The sequence below is a fragment of the Rhinolophus ferrumequinum genome, chromosome 13, assembly GCF_004115265.2.
Source record: "Rhinolophus ferrumequinum isolate MPI-CBG mRhiFer1 chromosome 13, mRhiFer1_v1.p, whole genome shotgun sequence".
NCBI lineage: Eukaryota > Metazoa > Chordata > Mammalia > Chiroptera > Rhinolophidae > Rhinolophus > Rhinolophus ferrumequinum.
Genome location: NC_046296.1, coordinates 26,977,944 through 27,004,430, shown reverse-complemented (window position 1 = coordinate 27,004,430; position 26,487 = coordinate 26,977,944). Strand labels below are relative to the sequence as shown.

At 44.2% G+C, this 26,487-nt stretch overlaps 1 protein-coding gene and 1 long non-coding RNA gene across 2 annotated transcripts; one reads left to right on the top strand and one right to left on the bottom strand.

Moving 5' to 3' along the window:
• The first annotated feature begins 218 nt into the window (after nt 1-218).
• Nucleotides 219-788, top strand: LOC117033088 (proteasome maturation protein). The gene has a single exon (XM_033125030.1). It carries the CDS (start codon nt 283-285, stop codon nt 706-708), a length of 426 nt encoding a protein of 141 aa, XP_032980921.1. The 5' UTR covers nt 219-282; the 3' UTR covers nt 709-788.
• Nucleotides 789-8,066: 7,278 nt separating this feature from the next.
• Nucleotides 8,067-25,333, bottom strand: LOC117033131 (uncharacterized). The gene is made up of 3 exons (XR_004424841.1): nt 25,100-25,333; nt 8,445-11,420; nt 8,067-8,248 (listed from the first exon to the last, which is right to left on the bottom strand). It is a non-coding gene; the product is annotated as an uncharacterized LOC117033131 (long non-coding RNA).
• Nucleotides 25,334-26,487: the final 1,154 nt, after the last annotated feature.

Below are 26,487 nucleotides of genomic sequence, written 5' to 3'. Positions count from 1 at the left end.
ATGGAATGAGTGAATGTGAAGAGCTTAGAACAGTGCATGGGACGTAATACAAGCTATAAAGTGTTAGTGGTTACAGCACATTACTTATAGGGCTATAAATCGCCAGGCCCCTTCTGCACAACAGGGTAACAAACATATCAAGAACCTGAAACAAACGGCTCTCAGACCCACATATCCCACTTCTAGAAATCCCAGAAAGATATAACTTAGAAAAACGGAAGTGAGCTGCTGGGCCGACTGACGGTAACTGGGCTGAGAGGCTGTTCGCAGAGCGGGTTGAAGATGAATGCCAGAGGACTTGGATCTCAGCTAAAGGACAGTATTCCTGTTACTGAACTTTCAGCAAGTGGACCTTTTGAAAGTCATGATCTTCTTCGAAAAGGTTTTTCTTGTGTGAAAAATGAACTCTTGCCCAGTCATCCTCTTGAATTATCAGAAAAAAATTTCCAGCTCAACCAAGATAAAATGAATTTTTCCACACTGAGAAACATCCAGGGTCTGTTTGCTCCACTCAAGTTGCAAATGGAATTCAAGGCGGTGCAGCAGGTTCAGCGTCTTCCATTTCTTCCAAGCTCAAACCTTTCACTGGATATTTTGAGGGGTAATGATGAGACTATTGGATTTGAAGATATTCTTAATGACCCGTCACAAAGTGAACTAATGGGAGAACCACACTTGATGGTGGAATATAAACTCGGTTTACTGTAATGCAGTATGCTGTCCGTGAAAACAGAGGGGCTACATCTTGTTTATAGTCGTCTTTTTACTATAATTTTATGTACACAACACATGAGGATTGTTGCCTAAATAATATCTGATCATTTGGAAAAAAAAAAAAAAAGATATAACTTAGAAACTCATATACCAATATAAATCACAGGATTATTATTATAAAAGTTAGAAAGATGAGTGTTGAACAAGATCAAATAAATCATGGTACCCACTACTGAACTGGCTCCTTTACAGCTGCTAAAAGACTATAGCAATATAAATCTTTAAAATTGAATCTACAAACCTGTGTGCATAGGATATAACTACAATGATGAAAGTTCCACATGAAAAATGGAGAGCGCACACTGGAGTATGTGAACTGTGGCATTGTGGGTTTTCCCTTTTCTTTCTTAACTAAAAAGGAAGAGATCTGCAGCAGATACTAAAAATAGTCAAATAAAACCCAAAGTAGGAATAGAATGCAATAGGTTTCTTTACTTTTTTTCAGGAAGACTTGCCTCTAATGATTGACAAGTAAGTGCCCCTTCCCAGTTCTTTCCTGGAATTCGTTGCCTTTAACTTTTGTTCTGGAACAAACTTTTGTTCAGAAAAAGATACTCCTATTAGAGATAAGCAACAGCTATCTACCTAATGCTATGGTGCAGTGGGTCCCTTTTTGGGAATACTCCCTTGTGTTTTGGGGCTGAAGGCAGCCTCCATAGTCTGGGACCAGGAATGTGTTGAGTTTGACCAGCTGTAATAAAGTGCAAAGGTGGTTTCATACAATCTTTACTTTTGCTTACAGATCTTAGGGAAAAAGGACTACTACTCACTCCCAAATGAGGAAGGCAGGCTGACTGGAATAGAAAAGTACATGGTTAGGAGGTTTAGTTGTTTTATTCAATATGTGTTAATGTGTGGTTATTCCATTATTGGGGGGAAAAGCCTAATTCATTTCTATTATAGTCCAAGTACTTGAAGTAAAGGAAAGAAAAATCCCACTAAGTGTTCAAACTAGAGTGTCAAACAAGACCTTGATGTAGCTTTGCCTTCCCTTGTAGTAAATGGCAGAACGACCTGGTATAACACAATGAACTGTGGCCAGAGCCACAAACATTACTAATATCCTAGGAAGAGTGTGATTAAAAACCACCTCCCTGGGCGAAATGTTCATGTGAGAGAGAATCATTTACAGACACAAACCCAGACTTATTACTTGATGGAAAAGACTTGACTTTAAACAAATTAAATTAATGAGTTCAACAGTCTACAATATAATTTTGTAACTGTATTGTCTAGTCTTAGACTCTTCAAAAACTACCTAACATTTATCTACCAAAAAGTATTTAGATTGTGTTTTCTTTTCCATGCTTCTGAAACATTCCTAGAAAAGATGTGAATGTCACATCTGTTTTCGGGATACACTTAGGTCTCAAGTGGTGAGTATACCTGATTCTCTGTCTTACCAGCTAAGGACCCTCATCAGGGATGCTCTAGGAAGCCATGAGGTGGAGAAGATGCCCCTTCCTTGAAGGTATGGATGGGTCTCTTGGATGCTGGTGGCAGTCGATATTTACTACGCTTGGAAGATTAGGCATGCTTTTGCGAGGATCAAGTAAACTAGTTTTCCTAGTTCCATGGGAGCTAGTCCATGTCACTCCCATGGAGAGCTGGCCCCTTCTCAGTCTTTATCATGGAAAAGTTATACTTGTCCCCCAGCCCATGGAAGGGTTCAGTTATTAATTCATCCATTTATGCCACATTTTGTTGTACTCCCAGTATGGATCAGGCATTATCCTGGGTACTGGGGATTCAATAGTGAAACTACCATGTTTCCCCGAAAATAAGACTGGGTCTTATATTAATTTTTGTGCCAAAAGACGCATTAGGGCTTATGTTCAGGGGATGTCATCCTGAAAAATCATGCTAGGGCTTATTTTCTAGTTAGGTCTTATTTTCGGGGAAACACAGTAGAAGACAAATGCTTTCCCTTTTGTACTTTACAGACTAACCAGGAGATAAACAAGAAAACTATGGAGTATATTAGTTAATAATTAATATATCCTGTGGAGAATCAGGGAAAGGGGATGAAAGAGGGTGGTAATTATAGTCTTTAAAAGGTGGTGAGGGAAGGCCTCATTGAGAAGACATGTGGGAGAGAGCCATGCAGCTAGCTATCCGGAGAAGAGGTGTCCAGATGGTTTTGAGGCCCTGAAGCAGGGTTGTGCAAGGGGGGGAAAGGCAGACAATGGGCCTTTGGAATAGCCTGGAAGATAGTACAACAGAAGCGACTAATTAGTGAGACTAACCAGAACAGTCGATTTCTTCTGTTGTTAGATGTGAACGAGTTTGAACTTGGCCAGGAACTCTGTGGTGATGGAACAGAATGTGTCAACAGTTCTGCTGCCAAAAGGAGTATGAAGACCATGTCCCCTTGGAGGGCATGGTGTGTGTGCATGCTCCTTATGCAGGTATTGGCTGCCCAGATGCTCTCCCACTTGGTATGCTTATGAGACCTGTAGGTCCTCAGGTCAGGGTTGAGCTCTCATTCTGATGCCTCTGGCTACAATACCAAAGGAAACATTTTGTGGAGGATACAAAGTCAAGGAACTGTTCTAGAACTTGGAGTGCAGTGTGAAACCATTTACCATGAGAATCTTCATTGTACTGATTTTTCTTTTGCAAACTTTAGCTTTAGAGTACTTCCATAAGGATGCTATTCCTGACTCTGATCAAAGTAAATGTGCATAGGAATTAACTTGAACATCTGGTTGTTTCTCCAAGGCTCTATCCGTTGTGTCCTTGCTGTTAGAAGTTTTCTTATCAAAGATGACATTGGTCAGGGACTTGCACTGGGAAATCTAGTGAGCTCGTGAGCAGTCCAGATAGAGCAGTTGGTAATGAGCTGGCCAATGCCCTTCACTATTTTAAGGAGTTACTGCTCGTGATAGCAATTCATTCAGTATAGTTACCTGGGAAATAATGTAAAGTGCCTGGTGCTGCCACAGATCAATAGACATGATTTCTATTTCCATCTTTCTAACTTGCCATGTGAGCTTGGTCCTTGGGTCTTGATATCCCTATGAAAGAAAGGGTTTCACTAGATGTTGAAGGTTTTGTCTAGCTCTTTAATGTTAGATGCTGAAATTCTAGCAAAGATGATGCTATCTACCACAATCTTTTTCTATTGGAAAATAAGGGCAGGTGGGTGATCCTGCAGTGCTGTTTGCATAGTTCTTTGGGTATTTGTGTATGTTTCTTGGTTTTTATATTTCAAGAGAGGATTAAGTTTGGCCCAAAATAGAGGCTCAGTGCGTATTAATTGAATTTCTTATGGCTAGAAACCTACTTGTGACCAACAATTTTTAATTGTTGGTTCACAATGTTGGGAATTCCCCTGGTGAAATTTGAAACTGGCCCCCATACACAGAGGCAAGGAGAAACTGAAGAAAGAGGCAGGACACTTCACATTGGTAGGTGGTTGTTTTAAAAAGCAAGGCTTGTCTTGAGCAGCTGCAAGTAGAATGGATCTCTGTACCTACCTGCCAGAGTCTTACAAATTTATATAGAGGTCTTAAGTAGGTTCAGTCATGTATACTGTCTAGATGGTCTCAACAACATGTTGCTCTTTCAAGGCTGTGTCTTTGAAATGGCTCCTAGTGTGGGAACGGTGGGCAGAACATACAAGGACAGGGGTGGGGCTGAGGAGCCTCCAATTGCCCAGGTCCAGCTTGAAGGTCAACCAGCTGTCATATCCTTTCACTGACCTCTTCCAAAAATAATTTTTCCATGTTGTTTCTCTTCCCACATACTCCCATGTGTCCAGACAAGGCAGTGTCTTAGTCTGTTTGGGTTGCTTTAACAGAATACCACAGACTGGGTGGGTTATAAACAAAAATTTATTGCTCCCAGTTCTGGAGGTTGAGAAGTCCAACATCAAGGTGCTGGCAGATTCAGCATCTGCTGAGAACCTGCTTCCTGGTTCTTAGAGAGCCATCTTCTTTTTCTGTCCACACAAGGAAGAAAGGGGTAAGGGGTCTTTTGGGGGCCTCTTATTTATAGGGGCACTATGCCCATTCATGAGGGCTCCTCCCTCATGACCTAATCACCTCCCAAAAGCCCCACCTCCTAAATCATCGTATATCGTGGGTTAGGATTTCAACATATGAATTTGGAAGGGACATAAACATTCAGTCCATTGCAGGCAGTGACAAGAGTTAAGGTGAAATAAGGTCTGTGAGCAGCATCTTAGAAGTTTTAGAAATCTGGCATCTGTGGAGTTTGCTCTAAAAATAGTCTCTAGACGGTATGCAAACTTGTTCTAGTTCTTTGACTCCATAGTAAGTTACATGATGATAGAATACATTCTGGCCTTCATGCTTCTCTGGATGCATGGTCTCAAACTTAGTTTCTGTCTTTCAAAACATAGACAAAGAATTAATTTCTGGTATGCCTAAGATGGAAGACTTTTACAGCTGCGCCCTCCACAACCAGATTGAAGGACAATGACTTGACTTGGAACTGATGGGCTCTGGAAAAACACACTGTTCCCCAATATTCCTCAATAAAATATTTAAAAACAAAACAAAGCAAAACTGTAAACCTTAAGTTTGGCATGGAACCATTATTAAAAAATAAACAACAACTCACTAAAAAACTCACTGTGCCATCAAATCATGCAGACAGTCATGAATTTAGGAAGAAACAGCTGGATTCTGATCCTGTTTGTCACCCCTGTTCTCTATGGTTCCAACTTTGCAGTGGTTTGTTCTCTCCCTGGGGAGAAGGCCTGTGTGCTTTGGGCCCTGCATCAAGACTTGGCCTATACTTCCAGCACAGGGCTGAGAGAGACCTCTGGTGACCCAGACACTTCAGGTGATGAGTATGGTCCACAGAGGTGCTCAGGGGAGCAAGAAGCACTGGGTACCAACTTACAAAGTTGAATGAGTTTAATGATGGACAGGCTAAGGAGATGTTCACCTGGTTTAGAAAACTCACTTGACCTCCGCATTTTTCTCCACTTTTAGGGGAGAGGAAACTCCTCTAAAAGTAGGGGACAAGAAACTCTTGCTCTTGATTCTTTTTCTTTCATCCTCGGTTATGTTTTATTGGATTACGAATTTGCATTTTGAGAGAGTCTGTCTTCTTTTCTTCTTTTGTTTCAGCCACTGTATATGCCAGACGTTAGAGCTCTACAGCCTGACCTTAAATAAAAGAAACCTTTTGTGTACTGAAACAACAATTACAATAACAACAACTCTGTGGATTGACTTCTTTAAATCTAACACTCATGTTTGGATCTTTATCTTTTAAAATTCAGGCATTTATGATTCCTCTGCTCTTTGCCTCCACTTGGCATTTTGTGGAGGAGACATATTGGAGAGGATGCAAGAGGTCTTAAATATGGTTTCTGCCCTTGCTATGCTTGCTTTAATTATATTGAGCTAAATGAGTGGGAGAATTAAATACAATTAAGGAATAGGTAGGTACTTGTGTCCTTTGAAGGCAATAGTGGGAGAAATTTGTACATTAGACAGAGAAGGAAAACTTCGAGGCAGGAAGGCCGAGCCCTGAAAATCTAGAAGCAGGAGCACTCTATCCACAGGTCTGATCTGTAGAAGGAATTCCTCTACTTGAAGTAAAGCTACAAGATAAAGAGTGCATTGAAGCTGCTGGCCTTAGGCTCTTGGGAGATACAGGCTACATGGCAGCTCTGGCCAAGCATTGGCAGCCTCCTGACCCAGCTCCCATCCTATCCTCTCTCAAGAGCAGCCTTGTAAGCTGAATGGAGCTGGAGAAGAACTGAGGGGGGAGGAGGAGTCACAGGGCCCTTCTGAGAGGAGGGAGGGGAATACAAGGAGGTCTCAAGTGCTCCATCTGGACTGATCCAGCTGTGGAGGTGGCATGGAGCTGATTCCATACCTGCCTCATGGAAAGTTGGAGCATCGGACCAGGGTGCTATTGCATGAATGTGGCTGCATGAGGCATGTACCATCTTCCCCATGGGGTCCTGGCCAAGGTGGGAGGTGAACAGTGTGCAGCTCTGTTCCATTGCTCCCCAGAGTGTAAAGGAGGGCACTGGCATAGCTGGGTCCCTGGTGGTAGAGCAGACTCTGCCTACCAGGGTGACTCAAAGAAGTGCTGGACTATGGTTCCCAAACCTAGTCTGTCACCTGGCCTTCCATCATACTCTAGGTTTTAAAATCGTTTTTAAGAGCCCCTCTTAAAATGCAAATACTCCTAGAAGGCTTAAGACTTCATCTACCTATACTCGGGCTGTGCCTTCTTTTTTGGTAACCACTTTATTGAGGTATAACTTACACACCCTAAAATTCACCTGTTTTAACTGAGTTGTGAAACCATCACTACAATCCAATTTTAGAATACCTCAAAAAGATCCCTTCTGCCAATTTGAAGCTGTTCCCAATTCCAACCCCCAGTCCCAGCACCCACTAATCTTTCAGTGTTTATACCTCTGGACATGTCATGTAAATGGAATCATACAATGTGTGGTCTCTTGTGTCTGGCTTCTTTCACTAAGTGTAATGTTTTTGAGGTCCATTCATGTTGTAGCATGACAGTAATCTGTGCCTTTGTATTGCTGAATAATATTTCAGTGTATATCCCACATTTTCAATCACTTGATGAACATTTGAGTTATTTCCAGGTTTTGGTTATTATGAATAATGCAGCTATGAAAATTCATGTACATGTCTTTGGATATAAGTGTTCATTTATCTAGGATAGATTTCTTGGAGTGGAACTGCTGGGTCATATGGTAATTTATGTTTAACGCTAAGAAACTGCCAAACTATTTTCCAAAGTGGTTACACCATTTTACAATGCTACCAGCGATGTATGAGTATTCTAGTTTTTCCACATCCTTGACAATGTTCTTTATTGCTGTCTCTTCTATTATGGCCATCCTACTGTGTGAAATGGCATCTCAATTATGGTTTTAATGATTTTAATGGTCTTGAGCTTGTTTCATGTGCTTATTGGTCATTCATTTATCTTCTGCAGTGCTTTTTGGCTGTTGCTTTTTAAAATCCCAAGAGAGGGAAATTATACATTTTTCTGGGGTGGAGTTGGGGGACCTGTCTTATTCATTAACTGATTTTTCCCAAGTGCCTAGCACAAGAGTTTGAGTAGAAGGTTATGTAGGAGTTTCTGATGGCTGTTGTAAGCAATTACCACAAACCTCAGGGCTTAAAACAACACACATTTATTCTCTTAGAGTTCTGGAGACCAGACATCTGAAATCAGTTTCACTGGGCCAAAATCAAAGTATCAAGCAGAGCCTCCAGGGGAGAATCCATTTCCTTGTCTTTTCCAGTTTTTAGAGTTGCAGTTTTGAATTCTTTGGCCCGTGGCCCCTTACCCAACTTTAAAGTGAGCAGCATAGCATCTTACATTTCTCTTTTTCTGCTCCCTTCCCTTTGTAATATGGCTTTCTTTCTCTTCTGTAGTATGGTCTTCCTCTGCCTCCAACTTACAGGCATACTTCAAAGATATTGCAGGGTTGGTTCCAGACCACCTGTAGTAAAGTGAGTACCGCAATAAAGTGAGTCATAATCTTCTTGCTGGTGGAGGATCTTGACTTCCATTTGTAAAGAAAAACAACAACAACAACAAAAAAAACACAAAAAACGCAACACCTGTGAAGTGTAACAGAGCTAAGAGCAATAAAACAAGGCACGCGGATATATGCTTGTGTTTACATTAAGACCCACCTGAAAACTCGGGATCCTCCTCCCGTCTCAAACAGCCTTCGCTTAATCACACCTGTGAAGTCCCTTGTGCCATATAAGGTAATGGTCACAGGTTTCTGGGATTAGCACCTGGATATTTTTGGAAGCCGCCATCCAACCATCAGTCAGTAACCATCTGTTAGATGAACGCTGCTTCACTGGCTCAGGACTGGGAGTTGGCAGGTTCTGAGGAAAACGCGGATGGAAGCCTTTTGGAGGCCCAGGTAGGCCCTAAAGGGATGTCAGTCATTTACACTATAGTTTTTCTTCTTTACACTTTTTCTTCTTATTCTTCTCCTAAAGCATGTAAGGAGGTGATAGCATTTGAGAGCTGGGAGGGGCTGAGGCAGTCTGCAATGTTACCGGAAGGTTGTGGGGGTAGAACTAGAACTCAGGGCCTCTGATGCCCGGGCCCTCCCGGTCCCTGCCTTTGCTCACCTTCCCTACAGTTCCTACAGGTCCTGGGGCTGTTGTCGCACCACGAGCTCAGCCCTTCCCAGGGGCGGTCGGTGACTACCAGGTCACTGTCATGGTCCCGCGGCAGCCACGCTGCATTCTCGCGTGCAGCCAGCAGGGGTCAGCATCCCCCGCGCAAAGGGTCCCCCGGATGCTGCCTGCGGAGAGCTGGGACTCCAGGGCTCTCCGCGTTTCTTCCAGCCACCTTTAGTTTTGTGTTGCTGCGTCACCGTTTTAGCCACACGGCCATTTGCATCTTTGTTACCTCTCACCCTAGCACGCCTCTCCCTGGCTCTCTTTGCTTCTAACCCCAGAGAAGGCAGAGAACAGCCCTGTGGTGTGGCAGAAATGGGTGGACTGAAGGAGGACTGGGAGGGAAGGGGCTTCCTCATCACCTAGGCCTGGAGGACAAGCGGTCTCTTTGTGAAGACAAGAGGAAGGAGGGTGGGTGCCTGGGTACAGTAATGTTGGAGAGAAAGGGCAGAAGGGTTGGAGGCATCACTTTGTGCGCTGATAGCTTGGAGAAGGACTTCCCCATAACGATGAACTATTAGGTTTGGAATGAGTCGCTCACCCAACATGTCAAATTCTTGGCCAGAATTTGATTCACAAGTTCCCATGGCTCCAAGTTCCAAGTCCAGAAGGTAGGGGTGGGGATGGGGTGGGGCTGGGCTGCCTGAGTGCAGAGGGTTGAGCAGCCTAGTGGGAAATTCTTAGCCACGGGGCTTCAGTAAGCTTCTGCTACTAGGCTCTGAGCCAAGCCTGTGATTAAGGTCCTAATCTAATTGGTTGCTCTCCCACTTGTTTGTGGCCTGACTTGAGAGATTGTCCCCAGCAGCCTCTGGCTCCATTACTGCTTTGCCACTGAACCCAGAAATGGCTATTCTACTGCAAAGGAGCTAAGACCCTCATTTTTTGCACCAGCAACCCCTTTCCCGCCCCCACTGCCTTTTTTCATCTAATCTCAGAGAAGATAGAGATTAAAGCCCAGCGCTGGTGTCAGGAAAAAACCTGGATGTTAGTTCTGACTTTGCCACTTACTAGCTGTGAGAGGATGGGGGTCCTTCTTGCCTGTTAAATGGGGATGCTAACAGAACTTATTACATAGGGCTATTGTGAGGAATCACTCAGTTCTTGTAAAATGCTAAGATTAGAACTCAAGGGCTTCAACCCCATCTCTTGGCCTGGGCATCCCAGGAGGGCATCAAGGCCAGCCGATGGGTGAAGCCATTCTTGTGTGTGGAAGCTTGTTAGACACTGCAGGACAGGAAATACAGCCTGGCCAAACTGACAGAACAGTGTGCAGCAGTGTATGTCCTCATGGGATGAGACCCTCATGCTCCCCTTTGGTGCAGCTCAGCGATCACTCCCAATAGTTCATTCTACCTATGACGGGGTAACCTCAGTTACTGCAGGAGCCAGTTCATGTGGGTTCCATCCCAACCCAAGATTCACCAGCTATGTGGCTTTGGGCAAGTCACTTCACCTCTGTGGAGACTAGTTTTCTCATCTGCAAGATGCATATAACATGACCTACTGTCTTGATACATGGTGATGATCAAGAGGTAATATGTGTGATGCTGCTAAGCCAGGTACGCAGCCCTCAGGCACTGAAGATCCAGATGCTGAGCACTTGGGTTTTGATACTAAGGCCAGAAGATGCCTAGAATAGAACGCCCAAAATAAGTTGGGCCTGCTGGAGAGGCTCTTGCAACTGCTGGTCAGTATGTGCATATCTGCAGGAAACCCTGGGCCGGGAGAGTGCGTTAGGGTTCCTGGATATTTGTGAGCATGTCAGCTTGCCTAGAGTCCCTCTCAGAGGCAGCTTCAGACACTCTGTCGATATGGAATCCTGCGGACAGTTCGAGGAGAAAATACATTCTCGTTTTGAAGTAAACTTAGCCTCAGTCTTTAAAGAAGACTCACCAATCTATTATGAATAAAGCTGCTAGGGAACCATTGTATACAACTTTGTGCCACTTCCCTTCTCTCGGATGAATATCTACAAGTTTAATTTGGGGTCATGTGGTTTCTCTGCTTGTAGAATTTCTGATGGAAAATTGTGAGATCGCTGGAGAATTGCTTCCCTCATGGGAGAGATTTCAATCGGATGTGACAGTAGGGAGAATGCCACAGGTATTATGGAGAGTCAGTGGGTTGCTTTTGTGACTCACAGGCAGCATATCTATGTGTGAGGGTGTTTGCCTTCCACACTGACTCGGAGGCTGAGGCACAACAGGGCGTCTACAGAGAGGCAGTGCCTCATTGTTCGTCTCTGAAATCTATCAGTTTGGGCTTATGGGGCTGTTTCTTTGGAAGTTCTTTATTGTCCGCATGATTCAAGGCAAAGTCACTCAGAAATAAAAGGCCTTCTACCACAGGCTGGCTTTGGGTCACAGACACCTGGCATTCCTGCAGCACCCATGTTTCAGCTTCCTGATCGGTTTTCTTGACCAAGTCACTACGTAGAGCATCAACTTCTCATCTGGTTCGTTTTCCAGCCTGTCACAATGAGACTTCTGTAAGGAATCAAACCAGGCCTAACACTTTCCGTTTCCACAAAAAATGCCAACACTGCCTTGTGCACCAGCTTAACAACACAGACTATGCTGCTTAATTGAATTTTCACGTGGTCTACCTACGCTCCTAAAAAGATAGTAAAAGAGGACATTCACAATCAGCCCAAATGTCATTGTAACAAAAATATCTTGCTATTAACATTTGTGAGTAGTAGATTTTTCTCAGGACCTCCCGATGAAATGGTTTTCCTTAAATACGCAAAGCAATGAGGACAAGTCATAAAACCAAAATACTAAATACTGCAAATAGGGGGCAATGGAGCTCATGTCTCATTCAGTTATAGGAGTAAGTGCATAGCACCTCTGTCTTCTGCACTAGAATGCAGACTGTTACGTATTATTTAGGCAGGCCAGGGTACTGTTTGCTCTGGCCTCAGGAAAAGCGTGTATTAGCCCTGCTGTGATCTTATTTAACACTCACAACAAACCTATGGGTAGAAAGGATTGTTGTACACATAGGCGACAAAATTGAGGCTCCATGAAGTAGACTAGTTATCCTTCCTTCCTGTGCTGCAATTTCGTCATTGAGGTGGGCCAATCCTGGGGAGCTATGGGGCGAAATGCCCTCTGGAGTGTGGGCTGCAGGTCTTTGTTTCAGTTATTGAGCTTCTAGGTTTCTTTTTGCCACAGTGTTCCTGCATTTTTGTCATAAATATCTCAGGCTACTGTTGACTCTTATCCACAAACCCCTCACCATTACCCCCTTAATGAAAGATTGCACCTTTACATCTCCTCTCTTGGAGCCAGTTGTCAGGCTGGACATCCCACTTGAGTAGTGGACCACATATGCACCGTCTTTTGTTCTCATTTACTTTTCTCAGAAGAATTTGCTCTAACCCTATCAGATAGACCCAAGAATAAGCATTGTTGTCCTGAAGGGTGCATTTTTTTCCAGTCATTATTTCCACAAACAGTGCTTTCTCTGAGGTAAAGTCCTTGTAGTATGGGCTGCAGCTGCCCCCTCCTCAGCCTTCTTGGCTCCAGGCACCACTATTAACCTGCAGAACTTTATCCCCAAACCTCCCTCACCACTTAGGGCCACCTCAGACCCAGATGTGAAATAGGTTTTGCCTTTCCACCAGGACTCCTACATCAAGGTTCCTCTTTGCTTTTTGTGGGATAAATATGAGACTATAGCGTCAACAGGAACCCGCAATTCTTAGGTCATACTTCCTTCATAATTACTAGCTGTATATGCAATTCTTGTGGCATTGTGTGTCTTTCTGGGAGACATTCCTTCTTGTTTACCAAAATAATAGTTCGCTTTTTGTTTTATAAGATAGAATACCATTCATTCAATTCGAAGCTTTGAAAAAAATAGATGCTTAGTATTGTCAGCTGCCATTCCTACTTTGTGCAGTTCATCTTTGGGCTCTTTTTGATATCTCCCAATACTAAATTTGGGAATAGTTTATTATTGCTGGGAAATGTTGTAGCATATTATCTGCAAAATGGTTATTTTAATGAACTCTGGCAATCTATAACATTAAATCAATGATTATTCTAAAATAACAACAAACCATACAATACTTTCTTCACCTTTTGAACTGGAAGACTAACCCTTGCCTCATCCAATTCTATTTTCAATGTGATGGACACCTGCTATATGCCAGGCTCCAAGGTGAACAAAACTGGGACAACCCTGACTTCTAACTGGTGTAGATTATGGGCACTAAGATGGCAAACAAAGTAGTAGAAGAAAAGGCAGGTAAGTATGGCTGGGGGCATGAGGAGGAAGGAACCCTTGAAGGAGGAGCTTTAGATGGCCCATAAACTGTGGGACAAGTTAAGGTTCAGAGCTGTAAATTGGTGAATATGTGATTTCCCACAGAGGAACTGGGTCCTGGGGTCTCTGGCTAGTCCCTCAGACTCCTGTTAAGTCTCTTCACCTTGTCCGTCTCCTGACATTTGAGACAACACAAAGTGCTTCCAGGTCTTAGGCCCTGAACTCTGCTCTTTGGTAACAGATACGTTCAGATGAGCTTTGGCTGGTTGGGATTTGAAGTGACCAGGCCAGGGAAGGGGAGATGGAGGAGAGCATGACCTCAGAGATCTGAACAGACAGCATGGTTTGCCCTCATCGGAGGTTCTACTGCTGCACTTCAGCTCCCCCAACTTTAACGGCCGGTGTAAGTTGTGCTGGTTCCTGCCTAGTCAGTGGGGCAGCCCATCCTCTTTTGCTGGCCCACCACATGCCAACAGGCAAGACATTTCATCTGTAAAATGGACTGGATGGTTCCTCCTCTTCCCTCTGCATTTTCTCTGCAACTTTCTCCCACCCTCTCCCATCAGTTAACCTCTGGCTTACACATCCCTCCTGGTATCTGCTCTCCTGAGTTCCCCGCCCCTCAGGAGAGACCCTAACTACCATTGTCCCCTTGTCCATAACTTGGGTGTGTCTGTGGCCATACTATCTTTTGGGCTGAGAAAAAGAAATAAAGCTGGATATTCTCTTGGTTCCATCTCCTCCTCCTCTTGACACACATGACCTCTTTAATTCTCTCAGGACCAGAAGCATTTACTGAACTCCAGACTCTGCCCTGAGGAGTCTAGGGGAATTATAGAAGACACAGTTCCCGCCCTCTGAAACTGTGTGTCTAAGGGAGGAGAACATGCATGAAAGATCACGTGAGGGACAAGAGGTATCATGGGACAGCTCGTGGTTCGCTCCCCACTGAGGAGAATAAAGAGCATAGTGTGAGAAGCAGAGCTTGGTGCCTGAGTTCTGACTCTGCACTTAGTAACATTAGGACCTTGAGCAAGTTACATTACAGATCTGAGTAGTGTACTCATCTGTAAAGTGGGAAAAACAGGGACTCGTATGAAAGATGAAGTCCTTAGGCCCATATCACAGTAATAACTGCTGCAAGTCTAAACTCAGTGGGCAGAAATTAGAGGAGAAACAGGATACTTCTATAGGCTCGGAGTATCTTTCCCAAGGGACATGCCATTTATGAAGAGAGAAAGAGTGACTTTACTATGGAGAAACCTGGCAGACACCATGTTAATCAAGTGATCAAGTTAACATGACAAATTTACAGTAATAAGACAAATCCACATCATGTACCCCCTGGTGTGAAGCACTGAGAAGGACACAGCATCACTTCTGTGGTATTCTTGCCACAAGCGCATAACCTCATTCTAATCATGAAAAAAACATCAGACAAACCGCGATTAAGAGACTTTCTACAAAATAACTAATCAGCACGATCAAAAGAGTCAAAGTCTTGAAAGACAAGACTCAAGAACCACTCACAGATTGGAGGAGAGAACAAGGAGACATAACAACGAAATGAAATGTTGGATCCTTGACCGGACAAAGGACATTAGGGAGAGAAAAACCATAATGTACTATGGTTGTGTAAGATGTCAATATTAGGGGAAGCTGAGTAAGGGGTGCACAGCGCTCTCTACTATTTTTGCAACTTTAAGTCTAAAGTTTTGTGTTTTTTAAAAGTGACTCAGGATTTGTGAGGACTAAATGAGATGATGCATGCTTAACACTGCGGGCACAGTAAATGCTCAAGAAGTTTTAACCTCTATTATTATTTGCTGTGACAAATTCTAAGGATGGCAGGTAGAAAAAAGGACAATTCAGTCTTCAAAGCAGGAGGATTAGCCTAAGCAGAGACCTAAAGGTACAAGGTATGTTGGTAAACATAAGCTGACCAGACAGAACAAAACACAAGGCTTATTTATTATTATTATTTTTTTAAATAGGGAAGTAATGGGAAATGAGACAGGAAACGCGTCAAATGCCAAACTGGAAAACCAACTTCAGCTACAGAAAGGCGGTAGGAAGTACCTATGTGAAAAAGTGGCAACATAACCTATGAAGTTCCTGCATTTCAGGAAGGCCCAAGAAGGTGCTCCCTCTGCCCAGTCTAGCTGATTAGTCATTTACAGAGGACGAGAGAGAGAGAGAGAGAGAGAGAGAGAGAGAGAGAGAGAGAGAGAGAGAGAGAGAGAGAGAAGCTTCTGAGAGGTTTGCTGGGAGTTTAGAATGTAAAGATCTGCACCAGCTGGTAGGATAGCAGCACAGAGGAGGGGGGTGGGGAGCAGTGAAAGCAGGTGGAACATCTGAGGGGCCCCAGGAAGCTGAGCATCCTGAATGGAAATCCAAACTGAGCCTGTTTACTGCTTCCTGGTCTCAGATGCTTAAATGCAACAAGGGAAAAAAAGGGTGCTGGGAAGCCGTCCAGGAACATTCAGTGTCTGCTGGGAAGTCAAACCAAATGCAACAGGAATGTGACTTGTTTTCAGAGAGGTGGGAGGCCCAACTGCTTGGCCACATGAGGAGACTGAAAATGAGGCTCAAATTCAAGCTAACTGTATGGGTGAGAGGGATTAGTCCTGTCTGGAGCTTCCTGCTGTACCTGGAGGGGCTGTCCCCCACCCTCCCTGAGCTGGCACAGGTGGCCCTGGAGGCCTTGGGGAGCAGCGGAGTTGAGGGTTCACTGTTCAGGGCAGGGTGGGCTAACTAGAGGACCCAGGGTTAAGACCTGGCAGGGGCTCCCTGCTCTAAGAGCAACTGTGAGGCTCTGCCTCAGCCCCTCCCATCATCTCCTCTGTGAGAGGAAGGGCTCCAGCACAGGGAAGTTAAAGCAAAGTTGGGACTGAATGTGACTTGCTATATTTAGTTGAAGGTGTGGGTGGCTCAGAGCCTCAGCTGCATGTGGGAACCATGGAGAGTGTCTAGTCCAGCATTCTCCATCCTGGCTGCACGTTAGAATCACCTGGGACTCCTTTTTAAAAACCCCAGTGCCAGGGCCCTAGCTCCAGTGTCCAGCTCCTGGACAGTCCAATTTAATATATCCAGGTGGGAGCCAGGAATATAGTTTTAGGGCATCAGTAAGTTTTTTTGTTGTTGTTGTTGATTTTTTTTTTACTTTTTAGTCTGAAAAAATAGTACCATATTTCCCTGAAAATAAGACCTAATTGGAAAGTAAGCCCTAGCATGATTTTTCAGGATGACACCCCCTGAACATAAGCCCTAATACGTCTTTTGGAGCAAAACTTAATATGAGACCCGGTCTTATTTTTGGGGAAACACGGTAGCAAGAATGGAATAACATCTCCCTTCCCATTTGCGCATAATCCCACTTAAACAATTTTCAACTCTTGGTCACTCTTGTGGCAGCACTTCCTTCACTGACTCCCCCTGCACCTAGATTACTTTGAAGCAATCTCAGACATCACAAGCTCATGATTGGGGTATCCCCAGGTGGCTCCCATGTGCAGGCAAGGTTGAGACCAGCAGATCCAGTCCAAGAGCTTCATTGTACAGATAGGCAAACTGTGGCCCACAGAGGAGAAAGGACTTGCAAAAACCCACACAAGGTCTACTTTAACATTTTATGAACATGTGAACTTGGAAGCACCATAGAGACTTCTGGAGCATCTTTGTCAAAACACTTCTAGGACACCTCAGCCTGGTGCCCAGCCAAGGCCTCCCAGAGGCAGATTCCAACCGTAGGTTTCATTTCTTCTGATTCTTGGCAGATTTCTGTCCCGTTTTGTTCTGCTAAGTCTCATTGCAAGACTGCCCACTAATGGCTGTGTTTGAATGTCCCAACCTCTCTGGCACTTTGGTTGAAATTCAGTGGTTCTGTTTTCTGGCTGAAATAGTAGGTGGGGCTGTGATGCTGGGAGAGCCTGGAGTTGCTGGCCCCTGGGACTCCTCCAAGCTCCAGAGACACGGGAGGCCAAGTGTTCACGGAAGTTCTCACTCTCTGAGAACCCAGCAGCAGGGCCTCAGGTGGTGGATAAGCTTTCCCACAGGGGCCTGCGGACACCTACGGGTGTGGCTGCCTGCTGCTGGGCTTTCACAGGTCGTGTCTTTCTTTTCTAATTAGAGAGCAGATGCTAATTGTGAAACCAGGTGTTTGTTGACTCAGGACCTCTTTCAGAGGAAGCGAATCCTCAGTGCCCTCAGCCTGGTAGACAGCTGGGTCTTGCTCAGAAGGCTTAGGGCCGCTAGTGGTAACAGCAGCCCCAGAGCTGGGAGAGCCTGGGCTGTGGTGGCATTGGTCAATATGCAGGGGCTGGAGTTTCCTGCATTTTGGAAAGTTTCCTACTGTTTCATCCTTGGCCAGGGTGGGCCCTAGTCCTGGCATTTTACCATGTGATCCTGCAGACAGCCAGCACCCCTCTCCCCACGGCTCTTTTTTTTTTTTAATTAAAGTTCATTGGGGTGACAATTGTTAGTAAAGTTATGTAAATTTCAGGTGTACAATTCTCTATTACATCCTCTACAAATCACATTGTGTGTTCACCACCCAGAGTCAGTTCTCCTTCCATCGCAGTATATTTGATCCCCTTTACCCTCATCTACCACCCCTCTTCCTCCTTACCCTCTGGTAACCACTAAATTATTGTCTGTGTCTATGAGTTTTTGTTTCTCATTTGCTTGTCTTGTACTTTTGTTGTTTTTGGTTTATATACCACATATCAGTGAAATCATATGGTTGTCTACTTTTTCTGTCTGACTTATTTCGCTTAGCATTATCTCAGGATCCATCCATGTTGTCACAAATGGTCCTATTTCATGTTTTCTTACTGCCGAATAGTATTCCATTGTGTATATATACCACAACTTCTTTATCCATTCATCTATCGAAGGACATTTTGGTTGTTTCCATGTCTTGGCCACCGTAAACAAAGCTGCAATGAACATTGGAGCACATGTGTCTTTATGGATAAATGTTTTCAGATTTTTGGGGTAGGTACCCAGGAGAGGGATTGCTGGGTCGTATGGTAATTCTATTTGTAATTTTTTGAGGAACCTCTACACTACCTTCCATAGCGGTTGCACCAATCTGCATTCCCGCCAACAGTGTATGAGGGTTCCTTTTTTCTCCACAACCTCTCCAACATTTGTTACTATTTGTCTTGTTGATGATAGCCATTCTAACCAGGGTAAGGTAATATCTCATTGTGGTTTTGATTTGCATTTCTCTGATGATTAGTGATGTTGAGCATTTTTTCATATGTCTATTTGCCATTTGTATGTCTTCTTTTGAAAAATGTCTCTTCAGGTCCTCTGCCCATTTTTCAATTGGGTTGTTTGTTTTTTTGTTGTTGAGTTGCATGAGTTCCTTGTATATTTTGGATATTAGCCCCTTATTGGAGGCACTGTTTGAAAAAAATCTTCTCCCATTCAGTTGGTTGCCTCTTTATTTTGTCAATGGTTTCTTTTGCTGTGTAGAAGCTTTTAAGTTTGATATAGTCCCATTCATTTATTTTAGCTTTTACTTCCCTTGCCTTTGAAGTCAAATTCATGAAATGCTCTTTGAACCCATGGTCCATAAGTTTAGTACCTATGTTTTCTTCTATGTAGTTTATTGTTTCAGGTCTTATGCTTAAGTCTTTGATCCATTTTGAATTAATTTTGGTACACGGTGACAGATAGCAGTCCAGTTTCATTCTTTTGCACGTGGCTTTTCAATTCTGCCAGCACCATTTATTGAAGAGGCTGTCTTTTCTCCATTGTATGTTTTTTGCTTCTTTGTCAAAAATTATCTGTCCATATTTACGTGGTTTTATTTCTGGGTTCTCAATTCTATTCCATTGGTCTCTGCGTCTGTTTTTCTGCCAATACCATGCTGTTTTGATTATTGTTGCCCTGTAGTACAAGCTAAAGTCGGGGAGTGTGATACCTCCAGCATTGTTCTTTTTTCTTAGGATTGCTTTGGCTATTTGGAGTCTTTTGTGTTTCCAAACAAATCTGATGATTTTTTTTTGGTTCTATTTCTTTAAAAAATGCCATTGGGATTTTGATGGGGATTGCATTAAATCTGTATATTGCTTTGGGTAATACGGCCATTTTAACTATGTTGATTCTTTCAATCCATGAGCACGGAATGTCTTTCCATTTCTTTGTGTTTTCTTTAATTTCTTTTAAAAATGTCTTATAGTTTTCAGCATATAGATCTTTCACATCCTTGGTTAAGTTTATTCCTAGGTATTTTATTCTTTTTGTTGCAATTGCAAAAGGAATTGGGTTTTTTTTTTATTTCTTTTTCTGAGATTTCGTTGTTAGTATATAGGAATGCAATGGACTTTTGTACATTGATTTTGTAGCTGGCAACTTTATTTGTTGATTGTTTCTAATAGCTTTTTGGTGGAACCTTTAGGGTTTTCTGTATATAGCATCATGTCATCTGCAAAGAGTGACAATTTAACTTCTTCATTCCCAGTTTGGATGCCTTTTATTTCTTTCGCTTGCCTGATTGCTCTGGCGAGGATTTCCAATACTATGTTGAAAAGCAGAGGTGATAGGGGACAGTCCTGTTGTGTTCCTTATGAGATTAGCTGAGGGTTTGTCATATATGGTCTTTATTATGTTAAGATATTTTCCTTCTATACCTATTTTATTAAGTGTTTTAATCATAAATGAATGTTGTATCTTGTCAAATGCTTTTACTGCATCAATTGATATAATCATATGATTTTTGTCCTTTATTTTGTTTATGTGATGTATCACATCGATGGATTTGTGGTGTATGTTGAACCATCCTTGTGCCCCGGGGATGAGCCCCACTTGGTTGTGATGAATAATCTTTTTAATGTATTGTTGCATTCGATTTGCTAGAATTTTGGTTAGGATTTTTGCAGCTATATTCATTAGAGATATTGGTCTGTAGTTGTCTTTTTTTGTGTGCCCTTGCTCTTAAAGAGGCTGTTGTTTGGGCCAGGAACATGCCTCGGGTGGGGAGGTGAGGGGTATGTCAGCACATGGCTACCCCGGTCCACACTCTCTCAGGTTTTCAAAGAGGAAAAAAGATCCCTCCACTCCCCAAGTGAAAGAATCAGGGACTCCATATTTTCATTTGACATTTGGCCTAAAGTCCAAGGGACACTCATATTTATCACCTTAAAAAATCAGTAGCATCCAATGGAACTGGGGCCCTTCCTTAGGCTATTCCTATGTTTGTTACCTCCATGTTTAACCTCTAGATTGCTGGACAGAACTGGTGTGTATGTGGGTGTGTGTAGGTACTGGGAGAAGAAGGTGGTCAGAGTGGAGACTGAGTGCTCATCACAGACACACTCCTGAAACATGGGAAAAGTGGAGAGTTAGATTCCTCACTGCAAGTACCTTACATTCCAGCTGATGAGGCAGAACAGGCACGTACGTACACAGAGCAGAGACCCAAAGATGCTTATATTTTTGTGCCAACAAGTCTTACCTAAAGGGCTGGTGTTCACTGAGTATCTCTGTTAGACAATTGAGTAAAGGAGCCATCAGAGGTGGGAGGGGACTTGCTAGAGGTGGTGAGGAGAGTCTAACAGACCTAATTGCTGGCCTTTGGAAGGTAACCTAGAAGACCCACACCTCATCTCTGAATGTAAGCTATGGGGTCAGCTCTCTGCTATGTCGTGTCAGGCCCAAGCATGGCAAACAGCCACCTGTTTTACCTTCTGTCAGGGCATCCCCAGAGGGCCAAGCCAAACAACACCTTTATTTTTTCCAGAAAGTGTACAAAATGCACTTTGTGTTATTTCAGGCACACATTTAATTATTTTGCATAAAATTTATATGATATATAGGCAACTCTTAGTCTGCAAGAATGCACTTCCCTAAATTGGCTAGTGGCGTATTCCAGCCTCAGGTTAGGCCCAGTAAAAGTGGTTGGGCTTGTAGAGACTGCTAAGTTCTTCTCTCTATTATAAATGAACCCAGGGTGTGGTAAGGCTGGGAAGTCACCTGGTCCTGTCACACATGTGATCTGGAGGGAAAGGTGAACTTTCCTAAGACTTTTATCTTCATTTTCAAACTGCATGGGCTAATTTAGTTTCTTGCTAAGGTTGCTTTCAGCTAATTTCTTTCTTTCTTTTTTTTTTTAATAGTTAAAAATCCAGAGATTGAATTGCCCTGAAAAATGGAAACATTTGATGGTGTTGCCAAATTAGGATTTCTTCTCCTTACTTTCAGAGCTCTTTCTAAGGATTTTTGAAAACAAAAATTAAAATAAAGGTGATAAATAGTCAGCCTGTTGCCTATTGCCAGGTGATGGGAGGCAAATACCATTTAGAGAATATCCAGCAGTTCTGCTGATGAGTTGATGAGGTCAGGGACACAGGAGACACTGGTGCTTTCCTGGCTCCTGAGAGTCGGAAAGTGCACAAGGAAGCCCAGGTGGCTTTTCTGCTGAAGCTTTGTGGTCTTTGGGAAGAGACAATATCTGGTGCCCTAGGAGCAGGCGGTCTCTTGGCTGGCAGCTGCCTGGTCAGCCTGGGTCCTGCTGACTGGCTGTGAGTTTGTCTCAAGTTGTCAAGTCTCTCTTCCTTCCCCTGCCCTTGAGAAAGTCCCTCCCCACCCCCTTCCTAGGACCTCTGCCTTTGTGTTGTGATGTTCTCCTGGCCCTGAATATACTCTTCCAGAGTGTGTCCTCTCATTTCCCTGGCCTCTAAAGCAAGGTCACCTCTGAGTCCAGCCAGCTGCTCCTTCTTCCAGGTGTCTGAGCTCTAGGAAGATACCCCATTAGTTGGTCAGTTTCCCTTTGGCAGAATTAGATTTCTATTAGTGAGCTTTTCCGACCACGCTGACCACCTGTGTGTGCGTGTTTGGTGGTGACGGTGGGGAACCTTTTCTCTCTATACTCTGAGCACTTCCCTCCCTGTTCTTCAACCTCCAGGATTTAATTCCAAGGCCAGGAGGCTTCTCTCCCAACTAACCAGATTCTGGGGCCAGCTCTGGAAAGAGAGTTAAATGGACATTTAAATTGCCATAAAGGCGACAATCAAATCTTCTATAAGGTTCTGACCTGAAATCTGAAATCTAAATGTTTCCATGCAGAGTCCTCACTTCCTGCTTTCTAAATTTCCCTGCCTGGTATGGCTGCCCTTAGAGGAACAAACACCCACAGGCAGACTTTTGCCCACAGCCTGTGGCACTTCGTGTGAGACTGTGTCCATGGATGTACATTTTCATGGGCATAGCAGTTTTTGGCTGCTTGACACCCAGGTCTAACCTTCTTGGCCAGAGTCCCAAGCACAAAGGGTCCTCAGTGACTTCACTGTGGTCAGCCCTCCCTTGGGGGCTGGGTCCACCTTGAATTCCCTGCACAGTTCCACTGTCCCCTTTCTCACATTACTTTCTCCTGGCAAGGGCACAGCCCCTCACAAGGAGAAGCCTAAGAAATTTCCTCAGGAGGAAAATTGAGCTTCTTTATTATCTCCCATTCCCCACAAATAGCTCACTGGAAAAAAGAGATCAGGGTTATCTGATTTTTCTCTGAGGAAGAAGACCTCAGCCAAACCCCCTATTTGAGTAAACCTCCCATCCTAAGGGCTTCTCACCTGAGCCTGTCCTGAGGATAGTGCTTTTGAAGCAAGCAAAGGCTATTTGCAAACAGCAAGATGCACATCCCCTTCCAGAGGCGGAAAGCTGCTGCTTCTTAAAAGGAGGCTGCGCTCTGGGAACATGAATGAGGACAGAGCAATGGAGAAGAAACTCAGCCTTTCAAGATGCAGGCTCTGGACTGTGAGGTCCCAGGGGGAGCAGGCCTCTGACCTTGGGCCAGCCCAAGAGCAGTCAGCAAGTCATCAGCCTTTATTGGGCACTTAAGGTGTGCAAAGGAGTTGACTAGAAGGCTATGGGTAGAGAAGCTAAAGTCTTGTCCACCTCCTGGGAACGTAGAGACCAGTTGGGGAAATGAGACCAACACAAAGAGCAGTTAGAACACTTAAGGGCTTCCACCTGACTCAGCGACCTTGGACAATTCTCTTAATCTCTTAGGGACTAATTCATCTCCAAGTTAGGGATACTATTCATGAAAGCCAAGGCTGGACCAACCAGATGATGTTCAAAGGAGTTAAAAAAAAAAAAACGGGGGTGGGGTGCTTGTGGGCTGGAGTGTTTAGAGAAGGCTTCCTAGATTGGGAGCTCCTGTAGATAGCACCTGTGAGTTTCATCTTTGTATCCCCATCTCTAGTCTACTCCCTGAAATTTAGCAGCTGCTCAATTAATGCATTCTGAATGTATGGACAGAAGAGAGGGAGGAGCTAGGGCTGAGGCTGAAAGAGTAGGATTGTCAGTCACCTAGGAGAAGGGAGGGCCTTTCAGGCAAGGGACAGGCTGAGCCTGGACACCCAAGCAGGAATATGGCATGCTGGTCTGCCTTGCTGTTTGCTGACAATTTCTTCACAGCCAAGAGTTTAATGTCGGGACTCTTTTCCAAGGGATACTGACTGCAGTACGTCTCTGGTGGTTCAACCCATCTGGCAGGGGAATTTGGCTCCATTAACATGCCTTTATCTATATATTGGAGCAGAGCAAGAACTCAGACACAGAGTGGAAGACCCTGGCTGGAATGAGGGACAAGCACACAGCCCCTGGAGCAGTTGTATTGAAGCAAAACTTGGCAGGGTTTCAGCCTCCACAGCAGGTAGCTGAGAGTGTGGGTGGGAATACAGATACTTTGTTCACAGAAGTTGGGGGAAATTTAGAATTCTTTGTGGAAAATAGGGTAGGTTAGCTCACTTATTACTCAGTCTTTTACAGGATAACACAGATTAATGCTAATCTAAAAACATTTTCCAACAAAGACCCTAAAATGCCAGAGGGACCCAAGAGATGCCATCAATAGTTTCCTTTCCAGTAAAAGAAGGGTGGCCATGGAGAACCACAGCAGAGCCTTGGAGCTTTCCCCACAGCCTGGAATTACAGCCCCTTCATGACCTGTGTCTGTTGTATTACTACAGACTCTAGGCTTATTACTGTGCACCCCGAGGATATAAAACCAACGGAGAGAAAGATGCCTGTTTATTGGCTCTGGCTGGTGTCTCCCCAGTCTGCCTCTCCAATAAAGCCATTTGGGCTTGCTCCAAATGTCAGGGAGTGGACAGAGGCCAGGGCTAGAAGTTCTGCTTGTTTTCACTCCACAATCCCAACTTACAAAATCCAAGGCAGGTGTATTTGCCAACCTGCCTGTTCCAGATCCAGACGCCTAAGGTCAAGGAGGTCCCTTCAGTGTTATTTCTGGTCTCACAGATATTAGGCAGCTGGGGCGGGGTGGATCATTTGGGGGTTCTTCCAGGCCCTAATGTGTCACGCCACCAGTGCCTAGAACTATGTTAGGCATAGTTGGGAGATAAAGAAAATGCACAAGACGGAATTGCTTTCCTTAGGAATCACACAGTGGTTTGAGGGATCAAGACTAACACATTCAAAACAGTTAGAAATCGACTATATCAGGGAGGCAATTAAAGACAGCCTGTTTAGAACGTGGCCTGGCTGGCCTCTTTGGCAGACACAGTACAACACAGAAGGAAACCCAGGAGTTGGTGGCATTGGTTAGAAATTGCTAGCGAGGCCAGAACTGCCTTTAACAATAAGAACCAAATCGAGAGATGGGAAAACTCATGGCATAGACCTCTCACAAATCAGGTGGCCTCTCTCTCTTCCATTAAAAGAATGTTAAATAATAATAACCAGCATTCATTATGTCTCGGGCACTGTTCTGATTGCTTTAACAAAAATAGGTCACTCAATTCTCCCAATAACCCAGTGAAGTAAGTACCATTATTATCCACATTTTAAGGATGAGAAAACTAAGGTGTCAGGAGAATCTACCCACAGAGCCAGAACCCAGGTACCTTACTCCAGTCAGGTTACTGATCATGTGGTCAGCTGCTTCCCGTTGGGCTGAGCTCAGGATCTGGCCAGGATTTGGGAGCCAAGAACATAGTGGAACTGCAGCAGAGATGGTAGACAGCCTGTGGTCCTGGAGGGGTGCCCACAACACAGAACCAGGGAAGGTGACCACATCTGAGAAGTCACACCCAGGGTCTCATAGTGGCAGAACTGACACGATGCCTCCTACTGCCACCCTCCCAACTCCAGCTGCTGGGAGTAAAGGAAGCAGCCGAGGATCATAGCATCCCTGGGCCTTTTGCTGACTAAGTGTCTGACCTAAGCTCTTTCCTACTGATACACATCATGCTAAGTAGATGGACAGACCACTGCCACCCAAGTTTTGACACAGGTTCAGGAATACCAAGACTGCGGTTAGACAGAGAATGTACCAGCAAAGGAAAGTAACTACCTGGTTACTTCCAGAAGGGATTCACAGAGGGATGCTGGGCGGATGATATGGACTCTGCTTGCTACGGAAACTTTCCAAGGAGAGAGGGAGATCGGACTTCCTGGAGGATCCTTAGGCTTGAGCTGACCATTGCAGAAGGAGTGGAAGTAAGAGGGGCTGGGTAGGAGCCTTCCCAATAGGAGATGGGCAGGACCCTGGCAGGTCCCCAAGGCCGTAGGTGGCCACGCTGAGCATGGGCGGGGTCCAGTGTGTGGGATGAGGTGGTCTTCATTGTCAGCTTTCAGAGGGCCTGCCTATCAGGCTTTGAGAGTCCTTAAAGGGCCATGACTAGAGAGCTGCAGTGCTCTCCACAAATCCATACATCCTCATTTTACTTTCTTCATGTAAAACCAAAGCAAAGAGAGCGAGAAAAAAATCCTGATTTTCCTTCTATAAGAGACAAAACTTCCGAAATAATGAATTTTTGCAATCCAGCCTGTTTGACAGGAATTGTGTGCGTAGGGATATTTAAATGAGCTCTATATCTGTAGTGAGAACAGCTCCATTTCTCTGCAGTGTTTGCAGCTACAGTATTCTGGGTCCACAGGCTTGCAAATGCTCTCCCAAAGTTCAGTCTACAACCTGCTCTCCCACTCTGAAGCTTCTTCTCTCTCTAGAACAAATAACACTCTGTCTTCCTCCGGGCCATGAAAGCATGGTAACACTCCTACATAAAATATCAGCAGCTAGGGGCTATTGTTGAATTAAACAGGAGACAGCAAATTCAGGAACTAAATAATGAACACCTCCTGCTGTATGGCAGACTCTGGGAAATACAAGTGTGAATAAGACACCCCTATCCTTTCTCCAAGAGGCAGCCTCTGGTGCCCTGGGATCTAGTAGGATGATTGTCCCAGTTTTGGCACCCAAGTCCTACATTCCAGGAACACTTCCCCACAC

Coding starts and splice junctions, on each gene's coding strand:
- LOC117033088 (XM_033125030.1), top strand. CDS start 283: ATGAATGCCAGAGGACTTGGATCTCAGCTAAAGGACAGTATTCCTGTT.